This window comes from Panulirus ornatus, chromosome 10 (genome assembly GCF_036320965.1).
Source record: "Panulirus ornatus isolate Po-2019 chromosome 10, ASM3632096v1, whole genome shotgun sequence".
NCBI classification, from domain to species: Eukaryota; Metazoa; Arthropoda; class Malacostraca; order Decapoda; family Palinuridae; genus Panulirus; species Panulirus ornatus.
In genome coordinates, this window is record NC_092233.1 from 62,176,301 (window position 1) to 62,189,261 (window position 12,961).

At 42.5% G+C, this 12,961-nt stretch overlaps 1 protein-coding gene across 13 annotated transcripts in view; it reads right to left on the reverse strand.

The window, feature by feature from the left end:
- Positions 1-1,711: 1,711 nt before the first annotated feature.
- nab (NGFI-A-binding protein homolog) overlaps positions 1,712-12,961 on the reverse strand; it is an 844,405-nt gene continuing 833,155 nt past the window's right edge. For all 13 annotated transcript variants that reach the window (XM_071666139.1, XM_071666138.1, XM_071666146.1 and 10 more), the window contains one exon: positions 1,712-12,663. In XM_071666139.1, the coding sequence (XP_071522240.1) occupies positions 12,454-12,663 (210 nt within the window). In that variant the 3' untranslated portion in view covers positions 1,712-12,453. The remainder of the gene's footprint in view (positions 12,664-12,961) is intronic.

The window sequence follows — 12,961 nt, forward strand, 5'->3', positions numbered from 1 at the left end:
TACCTGGAGGGACAAGTGAAATCGTACGACTTTTTACCTGGCTCCTTGTTACAGGGTATGGCTATGCTGCAGGTACCTGATGATGGAGAGTGCAGCATCTTGGAAAGTCTACATTATGCTAACCCTACACAGCTGAAGAATGCGAGGGTCACATGGACAGCATAGCCACCACATGCTGTCATGCTGCATGTGGTGACATGCTGTCATGCAACATGTGGTGGTGTGTGTAACATGCTGTCATGCTGCATGTGGTGACATGCTGTCATGCAACATGTGGTGGTGTGTGTAACATGCTGTCATGCTGCATGTGGTGGTGTGTGTAACATGCTGTCATGCTGCATGTGGTGGTGTGTGTAACATGCTGTCATGCTGCATGTGGTGGTGTGTGTAACATGCTGTCATGCTGCATGTGGTGGTGTGTAACATGCTGTCATGCTGCATGTGGTGGTGTGTGTAACATGCTGTCATGCTGCATGTAGTGGTGTGTGTAACATGCTGTCATGCTGCATGTAGTGGTGTGTGTAACATGCTGTCATGCTGCATGTGGTGGTGTGTGTAACATGTTTTATCTACCCAAGTGAGACTACTTATAACCGCTGAAACTTAGGCGTTACAATTGTCACACTAGATAACACATGTTTATGACACGCTTGTTAGGAGAGATAATGACCTTGTTGGTTGTTATGTGTGGTGTCTGGGTTGGTTAGACCGCACTTAATGGAATATATGGTGCAGGAGTAGGGACAGGAGGAGAATATTCACAACCCATTTGGTTTAAGGTTGTTGAAGCCAAATGGTCTCGCCTAAATGGGTGTAAGGTTGTAGGTTGTAGTTATTTGGGTATAACATCGGAATGGGAGTAATTGCTCTGCATAGTGGGTTACTGATGGCAAAATCAACTCTAACATCATCACTCGGGTTTAAGATGCTACGTGGGGATTATCGTCCAAATCTGTGGATTAGAATGAAAATAATGTGGATATAAGCCATTCTTTAACGGGCTGTGTCGATCCTGGGTTCACTTCCTCTGTCTCTCTTTTTTTTTTCTATCTTTTGTTTAAATCTCGTATTAATCCGGAGATTGACCGATTTCCTGGGTTTTAATATCCGGACGCAGGAGTCGGATATCAAAGCCTTCACAGTAAGTATATATCTATTTAAGTAATTACTTGAGCAGCCTCTTTGGAAACACAATTATAATAGCAACTGTCTGACCTAAAAGCCTTCAAAGCCAAGATTCAAACTAAATGTTGTACATAAACCAAACTCAATGTTGTACATAAACCAAACTAAATGTTGTACATAAACCAAACTCAATGTTGTACATAAACCAAACTAAATGTTGTACATAAACCAAACTCAATGTTGTACATAAACCAAACTTCAAAAATTACTTACGCTGTATACGTGACGGGAGAAAAGATTTTGGTCCATAATACCAGAGAAATGATGACTTATGTAGTCAGTAAATACTGTCTTGATGGCAGGAAGGCGCCATCAATAAACGCAACAAAAAATATAGATGCAAAAACTTACAAGAGATTGAAACTAAAGAATATAAGTGATTGGAAGTCATTTCATGTAGACTTAAACCATTTGTTAAGCACTAGTTCAAAGATTCATTACTTACCTACCAAAATGGGAAACTTACAATTCGTAGAGACAATCACAGGAAATTAATTCTACAACTTGAATAAATAAAACCACCGGGAATCATCACAATGTCAGACTTTATTTTTCTTCTGTGCTTACAAACACATGAGCATCAACACAATGGTCACGTGACGGCCGACCGTTGAAAGCGCCCAGGGGCGACGCGTACGAAGACCACCTCGTGGGTCGGGGTTGGGGGGATGGGGCTTTGGTCGCGCGCTGGGGCGAGGGGGTCTTCGCTCGCGGTTCTGGCCCCCCTGGTGCGAAGAAGGAGGTGCGGCATCGTCACGAAGTATGATGGGAAACAGATTTCCAGTTATTCACAAAGAATAAATCACTATGCTTAGCAGATAGATACTTAAGGACTCATGGATGAAAATGGCGAATATACATACATACATATATATATATATATATATATATATATATATATATATATATATATATATATATATATATATATATATATATATATACTTCTGATAGTAATTTAACTGATGAGTGATTAGTTATATGTATATTTTTCTCATTTTTGATCTGAGGAAAAAAAAGATAATGGTGAATGAACGTGATGCTGCTGTCTGAGAAACACGGCATCCATTAACTTCCACTGCTAATCATAAATGATTTATTCTTCCTATTTTTTTTTCTTTTTTTTTACATTTGTTCAATACGAAGGCTCCATACAAAAAAATGACTGCACCTTTTTTTTTTTTACGGTGCCAAAGAGGCTATCATACAAATACATAAATCAGAGGATTTTACATTTCAAAATTTGATATCAACTCGTCCAAGTGTTTACACTGAATATATTTATATACATAGATAGCACGCAAACATATCTTCAATAAAATCAAAAGTTCTGTTTACATAGAACGTTCTTACACGTCCATACAGCCTACTGAGGAGAGAAGGGGGCGCCTTATGTGCATAGTGTAGATACGTCAGAGGATAAAGATAAAAGAGAGAGAGAGAGAGAGAGAGAGAGAGAGAGAGAGAGAGAGAGAGAGAGAGAGAGAGAGCTCAGTCAGAAGTGAGATATTTCAATAATACCAGAGCAGAACAGCAATATTTAACGGACCTAAACTCGGTTTATTCTGGTCTCAATCCAGAAATGTGTGGAAATTAAATAAATTTTTTTTTGAGGGGTCACTATTTTATAACGGAGATTAACTGATGAAAAAACCATGCAGGACTTGTGGTCATGTCTCGTTAAGGCTGTATGTGTCTATCTTGGCACTGGTGAAATATCAACCACCTCGATGTGATGTTCAGAAATGAGGTTTCGATGTGAATTTTGGTCGTGTTGGGAAAGAGACGAATCGCGAAAATATAAAAAGGTTAAAAATAAGAAATAAAAGATAAATAATAAAAAAAACTTCGACATTTAGCCTCAAAAGTAATGGAAAAGGGTATTTATAACATTATATTTATTTTTTTTGTCCTCTTCTTGTAGTAGTGATAATACATAGGTATTTACACTGTGTTGAGAATGGTACTTTGTATACACAACTAACGATCCATTCTTAGGGTGCAACATTGTTTATCACTTTTATGTTACAAGGACATGCAGGGGGGGTGAGGGGTAAGGAGGGGTATATTTTTTTTTTTTATTATTTTGCTTTGATCCCTCACTAGTATCTGTTTCGTCTATGGCAACCAGACAGCCAAGGGATACAGCTCTGTACAGACAGACAGACACACGCACGCACAATCTTTTATACAATCATCCTGGTAAAGAAAGAAAAAATTATATGGGGGGTTGGTTGGTGGGGGTGTGGAGCAGGCGTATATGTACATAGAGTGATCTTGCTCTGTCGCTAAATGCTGGAGTTCCGAGTTGCGACTTCGAGTTAGGGGGGGAAGAAGGGGAAGGGGGTCTTGCGACACTCTGAGGAGGAGGAGGAGGAGGAGGAGAAGTAGGAGGAGGGTGGGTGGAGGTTTGGGGGTGAGGAGGCAAAGAATCCCTTGCGATACTTTGAGGGGTTGTGGGTGAGTGGGGGGTTGGGGGGAGAACCTTACGACAGTCGTAAGAGGTTGAGGAGGGATATTGGCTTACAACACTCTGCAAGTTATGAGGAACTTTAAACTGCCACTTGGATATCAAAAAAGAAAAAAAAATTAATTTACAACGGCGACTGCCACTTGGATGATTTTTAAAAATTTATAAATTTACAACAACGGCGGTGGATGAGAAAACTTACCCATCAATAATTTTCAATTTTTCCTTTACTGAAGTTTACGAGCGTTACTAACTGCTGCTAGAGGGAGGATGACTTTGTGATTCATACCGCGAAAAATGATCTAAAAATTCTCACGTTTTTCATGGGCGTTCAGCTTTACGAAAGGAATATATAAATAAAAAATGAAAAAAAATTATTTGGTACAGTTCAAGAGAAATGTACTGGTGTAATTATTATATTATAATCAACCACTTTCAAAATGTTATAATAATAATAATAATAATAATAATAATAATAATAATAATAACCATAATATTGTGTGATTAGCGAAGCCACACTGGTAACCGAAAATTACGCGAGACGAAATTTCTCATCAGTTTTAAGGTATAACTGATAAATAATATATTCTTTTTTTATCTATCTTGGGCGATGGTGAACATGAATTATTTCTTTAAATTTACATAAATACATTTTTCTGAAAAAAATTCCAATGGTCCTAATTTAATGAAGACAGATAAATTGGCACAAATCGCAAACAATATATTCAATTTTCAAACTTTACTTGATGTTTCCACGCCTTAGACGAGTCTTACCCGTAGTGAAGTAACAGCTCGAGTGTGTGTGTGTGTGTGTGTGTGTCTCGTTCTCGTGGCGATATACAAGTCGTCCGTTGTGGTTCTCGAACGTGGGATCTGGGAATCGGCGAGAGGGTAAACAATGATTGGGGAGGTTGGTTTGGGTAGGGTAAATATATATATATATGTATCTGTTCTTCTCTTCTTCCCTCAATGGCAATGTTATGTTTGTACGCAGCGGTGGAGGGTGAAAAAAAAAAGAAATAAAAGAAGGTGAAATATAAATGGGAACTTTTTTGACTCCCACCCACTCAACAGAGTTTTGAGAGCGCACAATGAAGTCAAGCATCGCATTCTTCAACCTGGACTCACCATAGCTGACAGAGTAACTGTGGAACGGTGCCTTTTATCTTTTTTTATTTACTGGGGTTGTAGGTGTGGGGAAAGGGAAGGGAACTAGTTTACCTAACGACACATTTGGGGGGAAGATGTTATGTCATAAATTCCCAAGTGATGTTTGTGGGGTTTATTTCTATTTCAAAGTCAATAATGTATATTTACCTCCCGGCTCTGATCAAATGTCTGGTTAGCCAGACTTTGGCTAAGTCTCCCATAAATAAAAAAAAATTCTTTATAGTTCATGATCAATAATTTTTTTTATTTTCCATCACGTGACACATGCACTTGGGAATTTCCGTCATAATGCTTTTTTTTTATTTATATATTTACGAAGCGTGCTTAGTGAAATGAACCTAAAGCTCATAATGCGACTATCTCTGAAGAATAGTCATCATCTTCCAACATTTATGGTTTCTGGGGAAGAAAAAAAAAGTATCTAGCGACCTAATAGTAATAATAATAATAATAATAATAATAATAATAAATATATCACATTCTTCTTTTGTTTTTTGTTTTTAAATGAGAAAATAAACAGGGACGTTGACTGAACACGATTCATAAATATTGCCACGATAATCTGTTCCACGTAGATAGATAGATGGGTTACCCCTTAAAAGAAAACATTATATATATATATATATATATATATATATATATATATATATATATATATATATATATATATATATAAACTTTGAACCCCAAGCATCGATACAGGAAGTGTGTTCATGAACTACTGTTAGTCCAAAGGGGGAAAAAAAAGGAATTTTGTCTACAGTGGAACAGAATATTATACCATGTTTGACACCATCTGCGAAAGAAGGACAATACCATTAGTGACTTCTCGAAAAACAAAAACAAAAAAAAAAAAGTGGATTCTAACGCAAAGAAAAAACAAACAAAAGCCAAAAAAAAAGGGGGAGCTTTTTATCTTTTCTCTTACACTTTACTTTGTATTTATAAGTGAGGTATTCATATTGCGAGTCGAGTCATGCGCTGCTTTGTGCTCGGGTGGGAAGGAAGGAGAGAGAAAGAGAGACAGGACGTAAAACAGCGCTGTTTCTGAGGGACGGAACACAATGCGCTGCTGAAGATGATTCCAAAAAACAAAAACAAAAACAAGAAAACGAAAGATAATCAAGGGTTGATGCTAATTTGAACCAAAGATACACCAGAGCAAAGAATAAAGAAACATATATATATATATATGTGTGTATGTCATAACAAATGGTACAGTCCTTCTTTGACGCAACTAACTTGTTTCTTTTGCTCACACCACCAGAACAGAAACACTCGCGGGTCGCGGGTCGCGGGGGCAACATTATCCACGCACCGCGACACTTATTGTCCACATTTCGTCCTCACAAGCTGTACAGGTAGACCAGCCGGCTAACACAGAGTTAAAAAAGTACAAATTAACTCTATATATCAGCTTTATATATATATATATTTCTTTAAGCCATTTTGTTTTGTCTTTTAGTGTCCATGAGCACCAAAAAATTTATTCTTTTTCTTTTCCAAAATGCATCACAAAGTGTTTTTTTTTTTTTTTAAATATATATCTTCCAAGCTTTCCAAGAATGTCACATATCTTCGCTTGGTTGTATAGGCGTTGCGTAGAACAGGAGAAAGAGAGAGAGATAAAAAACACAATAAAATACAATTAACATCAATCGAGGAGGAGGGAGGTGGGGGGGAGGAGGAAAAAATGGATGCACCACTTCGTCACAAAATCAGGAATCACACAGCTGATGAACACCGTCAGGAGGGGGTGTGGTGTGGGTGTCCGGGGGCGTCCGTCTATTGTTCCTCAGGACAAAAAAAAAAACATAAAAAAAAAGGAGCATCGCTACTGCGCCACGGTGCTCTTCCCTGTAGCATCAACGCTGGCTTGACTCGGGGCCCCCTGGCACTCGACGCTGGCTTGACTCGGGGCCCCCCTGGCACTTCGAGGTGCTGGTGGCCACTCGGGGCCCCCTGGCACTCGACGCTGGCTTGACTCGGGGGGCCCCATGGCACTTCGAGGCGCTGGCGGCCATTCGCAGACCAAAGGACACTACCAAATGCACTCGCAAGCGATGGCGCGTCGCCTTTTCCAGAGCCTTTCCCGTCCTGGAATATGGAGGAGGCGGGGGTCGTGGTAGTGGTGGTGGTGGGTGGCGCTGCGCTGCGCTGGAGGCGACGTTAAAATCGCGTAAATCATTCGACGACTCACTCGCTGATTCCTGGAGAAGGTGTACGTGTGTGTGTGTGTGTGTGTGTGTGTGTGTGTGTAGAGCTTGCCATCTTGGATGTAGACAGGAGGTTCTCCTGCACGGGTGGTTCCTCTTCAGATCCGGGACTGTCTTACCGTCTTGGAATGGGGTCGATTTTCTTCCTCTGTTCCATGAGGGGGGAGAGAGAGAGAGCCCCGCCAAGATGACCACACTGTGGGAGACTGGTGTGATGGAATGGGTCGAGGAAGAGGAGGTTGTTACAGGTGAGAGTGGGAGGGGCAGACTGACTTGGCTGGCTGGCTGGGGTGGGTGTGTGAGAGGTGACTTGACGACACCGGGAACCCCAGGGTTCGAGTCCCACACAGCTGGTCGGATACTGAGCCGTCCCCGAAGTCATCTGGTCGAATCGGTCTGGTCGGGAAATTCCTTAACCACAACGTTATATGAAGAAATTTTTCTTTCTTTTTCTGAACACACACACAAAAAAAAATAATTTTCAGTACAGTTTCAGATGATCATATATTACATTTGTTCCGTCGGCATGATGGATAAAAACACATCGTCACTAAAACCAAGACAAACAAATACTCATTGACAAATCACATCATCAGTGGACAAAGAAAATGAATACATAGTCACATAATTTCCTTGATACATTAACAAGTGAAAAAAATCAATGGTTCCAATCAAAATGTTTAACAATACAACACCAACTGAAAAAAAAAAAAAAGAGAAACATACATATCACTTTGTTAAATCTACTGTTGATTTGAATGAGCGTCACGAACGGTGTTGACAAGGGGAGAGAGACAGGACTATCTGTGTTCAGTATGATAAACTCGTCCGCTTTCAGAAGGGGTTCCGCCTGACCCTTCCTCCTACAACTTCTGTTCACAATTCAACAAATTCTCGCGGATTAACACCATCAACGCTCCCTAGACAGCAAGGTGGAAGTCGAGGGGACCTAGTCAGCCACTGTACCAATGAGGTTATGCCAAAAAAGAAAAAAAAGAGGGGAACCATTCCTCGAAGTTCGACTGGAAATTTTTTTTTTTTTAATACTGATAGATGGAAAGACCTTGTTTCTTCAGGCAGTGAAACCATGGTTTATAAACGAGACAGGCAATGCTGTTCTCGTGGCTGGCATCAAATATGTGTCCCTATCGTGCAGAAATGATAACCTTGCCGGCAGATTAACAAGTTAAAAACCCTTTTTTCTTTTTCTGCTCCTTCCCCCTCGAGAGCCAGTAACACGCCATAGAGGATGAAACTCCACCGTGAACCGAAGGCACTGAACATTTAAGGAAATCATTTCTCTCTCTCTGCAGCACAAGGGGGAATCGACGTCACCGGCTAGGATTCTCCATAAGGGGATCAACACCTGCCAATAGCCAAGGTTCACGTATGGTAATATGAAACAAATGAAAGTCAGGAAGGTGGATCACAATTCCTCTTCAACTGTTCCAATTGGGATTTGCAGGAGCAGCTGAGGCGGCACACTACGTATTTTCCACGAAAGATGAAAGAAACGGATTATGACCGACCTCTCGTCACTCCTGTACTAGTTTATCGAAATAACTTTTGGCCCAACCGCGTCACAAATCCTGCGAGGAGAGGGGGGGATGCCATACCTGGCAATCTGACGGAAGAGCCTTTGAATAATATGACTTGAAATGGATGAAATGGAACATTTGCGACGACGACGAAGAATAATAACAGGAGGTGTATGATGAATACAGCAGCCGGATGGCTCTGGCAAATACGATGGCTCTCGTATCGTTGTTATGTACGAAGGAGAAGTCATGTTTTTGTCGTTCAAATCTCTCGCGTTGCGTTGTTAGTGTCAATCACGAATTTCAGAAAATAATGCCTTGGCCTTATTCGGGTCGTGCCATGCCCTCCAGTGGAATATGAGGCCTTTAAATTGATCTCCTGAGGGGTTATGGGGGTGTTAAGAGACGTTTACCACCCTCTCTCTCTCCCCACAGTGTGACGCGTCAAGGAATCCAGTTTAAAAAAGAAATTTGAGGAATTGAGATCAAATCTAAAACCGACTGGAAAGGGAAAATGACGAGATGTGCGAAGCATCGGATCACATCATATATATACATAAACATTCAGGCCACCCTTGTGAGCCCGGCCGAGGTAATCACTATTGAATTTCTGGACGAGAGGGTAACCTCCCCCTCTTCCTGCTTTTAAGAAGAAAAATCGGCGGACTTTTGTGCGATTCCAAGTTCAATGAAGAGGGGGGAAAGTTATTCCACTGTACACGGCTCCGAACTCAGGGGAAAAGAAATGGTGGGGTATAGCGACGTCTTTACCGCCTTCTGGAGCATACAGATGTACTGCTTTTGGGGCATACACAGCCCATATTCGCTCAGCGTGTGACCAATACAGACTAGGTATACTACCTGGGCTCAGCACTAGCTGCCACGCTCGCTACATTACGTCAGTTTCGTATCTAAAAGTTCTACGTCGGTACAGGGCTGTCTCTCTACTCTCACCCACGTCACTTACAGGACTCTCTACTCTCACCTGCGTTACTACAGGACTCTCTACTCTAACCTACGTCACTACAGGACTCTCTACTGTCACCTGCGTCACTACAGGACTCTCTACTCTCACCTGCGTCACTACATCACTCTCTACTCTTACTACAGAATACTATAGTCTCACCCACGTTACTACCGGACTGTCTTCTCTCACTTACGTCTCACGAACGCGAAGGCAAAACACTGGATGTCTAGCTCAGCTGGAAACTTCAAGACTGGGCCCTACGAATATCAACCCTGAACTCTAAATAAGATTTCAACTCGTCAAACGGAAAGTATTACTAAACCAGACTTATAAATATGACATAAATCTACGGTTTCCAAGAAGAAAAAATTGAGTAACCAAATTACTATCAGTATCTCGAAACGCATTTTATCAATAGTGAGAATCTAAAGCTTCAAATTTTTTTTTTTTTTCGTATTCCTGGGGGAGGTTAAGTTTCTGGGGTTCGACAGTTGGGGGTGTCGAACCCCCAGCCATGCGAAGCGCACCGTCCCTTTCTCGTCTTCCACCCACCTTCCCAAGGGAGCGGCTAACGACGCCTTTGCACACACACAAACAAACACACACAAATATATCACAGCTGACTCTCCCACGTCACCAACTGAAAGCCCGCAGTTCCGAAGCTTTGGCATAGGAGCCGACCAGTTCACTCGAAGACGCCGGTGGGTGGGGGGTAGGCAGACTGGGAAATGGCCTCGTTTAGAACGTTGGATGAAAAAAGGAAGTCGCAAAACCCACACCGTGAACATATCAGTTACTCTAAGACGAATTTCGAAGCGTTCTCGTAATTCAAAGGTTCTGAGGCTTCGACCACATGCGAGTCATATGTAGCCACATGTCTGTATGAGGTAAAGATTTACGGGAATAAAAACCCATTTGTTTTAACGTACGGGGAGTGTGTGCAGGCGTATTCTGTTAGATACAGAAGTGCAAGTGTGGCCGAGGGAGCTTCGTTCAATGGGTTTACGCAATACCGACCTTTTTCTCTGTTTATGTTCACAGTCAGAATGTTCATCGTGGAACATTCGTGAACATCTGTCAGGCAGCTGTCACTAATGTAAGTACGAACAGAAGCGACTTTCAACGATCATTCTACGTCGATGAAATCTCGAAAGAACGGAATGACTTCAATGAACTGATTCATTCTGTAAAAAGATTGTGATACGAAAGAAAGACGACTCGGGGTGTTCACAACGCCCCTCGTCTGGCTTTTCTGGAGGCCCTACAGCCAAGTTAGACTTCCCCGACTTCTGGTCGATATCGTAACACCTTCCAGACACCATCCCCTGTTATCCCATCTTAAGTCTTCTTCCGAGCTGATAAATCGACCAGACTGGCAGCTATATGAAATGATGACAATCTTTGGTTCTCACACGACCAAGTTGTCGAGGTCGGTTCAATCGAGCATCAACTTCGGGCGGTAATATTAAGTGCACAACATCGCTCGTGATGTTTCTCTCTGGTAAACTGTACGTCATCTTTTGCACTTTTGGTTGCTGTGAGAAGAATTCTAAGGCTGCATCGTTTTCTTTATGTTAATCCGTCTCTGAGTTCTTGGCGTCACTTCCGGAACATGATTAGAAGAAAGTACATCTGATAACACTGAGTTTGATGATACAAATTCCTAGGAAATAAGCATAACAACAAACCTCGCCTAAGGAAAAACAACCAACTCCGGAAATACCTCAACAAAGAGCCAAAGTTACTGAAACAATTCTCATCAACAGAGGGAGAAAAAAAAAAAGAATCTAATTACTAATCTTATAAAGGATTCCGAGTCGCTCCTTTAAGATGCTGATCTCTAGTCTTGATCCCTTATTCCCTCGTGGGTGGGGACGGCTCCAGCTCAGCTGCCCGAGTCACTAGTACAGAGAAAGGTCTTCCAGATCTGATTCGAGGATTATCGAGGTCAGTACCTCTAGAGATGCCTGACGTGTATGCCCTTTGCTTGGTCTTCCAGGAAGATTTTAGGCGTTTTTTTTTTTCTTTTGCTTTGAGTGAGGATTTGCGGCTCTTTTGGGCAAGTTACATTACGTGTGGCAAGTTTTGCTTTACAGTCCCGACAGCTGTGTTAATAAATGTCCTCAAGATCTCCGATAGGTGTGAGGTTCTGGAAGAGTTGTGTTGCGTTACAATCCAGAAGGTTTCCAGTAGGTGTGAGGTTTTGGAAGAGTTGTGTTCCCGATCCATGTTACCGATGGGCCTTCCACAGTCCAGGCCGTGTACGAGGGTGGCTCCTGGATAAATGGTTACTGTGTGCTGGGTTTTGTTCTAACTCTCTCTGGCTTCTGTCAAAGGAAGGGGAGCGGGGGGGAGGGATAAGTTAAATAGCGGTTCGTGGATGCTGAGGTAACTGGTTACTGTGAAAATTTAATTTTGTGGCGAGTGGACTGCTGGTTTCCGTGAATGACTGTACCATAAAGTCGAGGGCCATGTGCTCGCTTGCAGAGGCATTGGTAGCGACGACCCTTGGCCAAGCGGTCGCCCTCGGAAAGCATCTGGTGGCGGTGGTTGGCCGTTGGGTGGTTTCTGCCTGGGAATAGCTCGCTAGTAGTGTCCGGTTACATCATCTCTCTAAGACATAAATAACTAACTGTCCGAGAGCTGCTGGCGTCTGGTTAATCCTGGATACTTCGACTGGCGTCCGAAAGTCCCAACTCGTGTCGGATATTGGCGTTCTCGCTGGGTTGTGCAGTCAAATGAGGAGTGTGAGACTGGCGTATGGAGCTTATCTTACATCACTAAGGTAGGCTCTGGAGTGACGGGCGAAGACGGGAATCCCCCTTCCCGAAGAGGAAGATCTACCCGAATAGCTCTTGGGGAGTCTCGGTCCTGCCGTGTGGAGTGAGGATGGTGATGGCGAGGGAGTTACTCCTGCTTGGTAGCTCCCGGGGAGTTGGGTTCTTGCTTGATGGAGTTGCCCCTGGCAGCTGCGGCCGCCCCAACGGTCTGGCTGAGGGTGTAGAGAGCAGAGATGTGACGTTCTTCGTCGCTGAGCTGTGAGGTCGCCATGGCTGCCGACATGGAGAGCGCGGGGTTGGCCACGGCGATGATGTTTCCCTGGCTGGAGGAGAGGACCTGCCGGAGTAACACGACATTAGACGACTTACTGTCAACACCGACAAAGCTATAAATGACCACGTCCACAACCGTGTGGTGGGGAAAGTAAAAGATACAAGTGCATGACATGGTTTTGTCTGATAGACCTTCGAAGAGACATATCTAAAGCTTCGAAAATCGAAGACTCAAGTGTTCCCGAGTCACAGAAGGTAAACATGAACTCTAAATTCTTAACTGAGCATCGTAATGTGTTGATATTCATGCTCATCACGTCATACAAGTCTTCAGACTTTAACAGACTATTGGAACCTTTTGA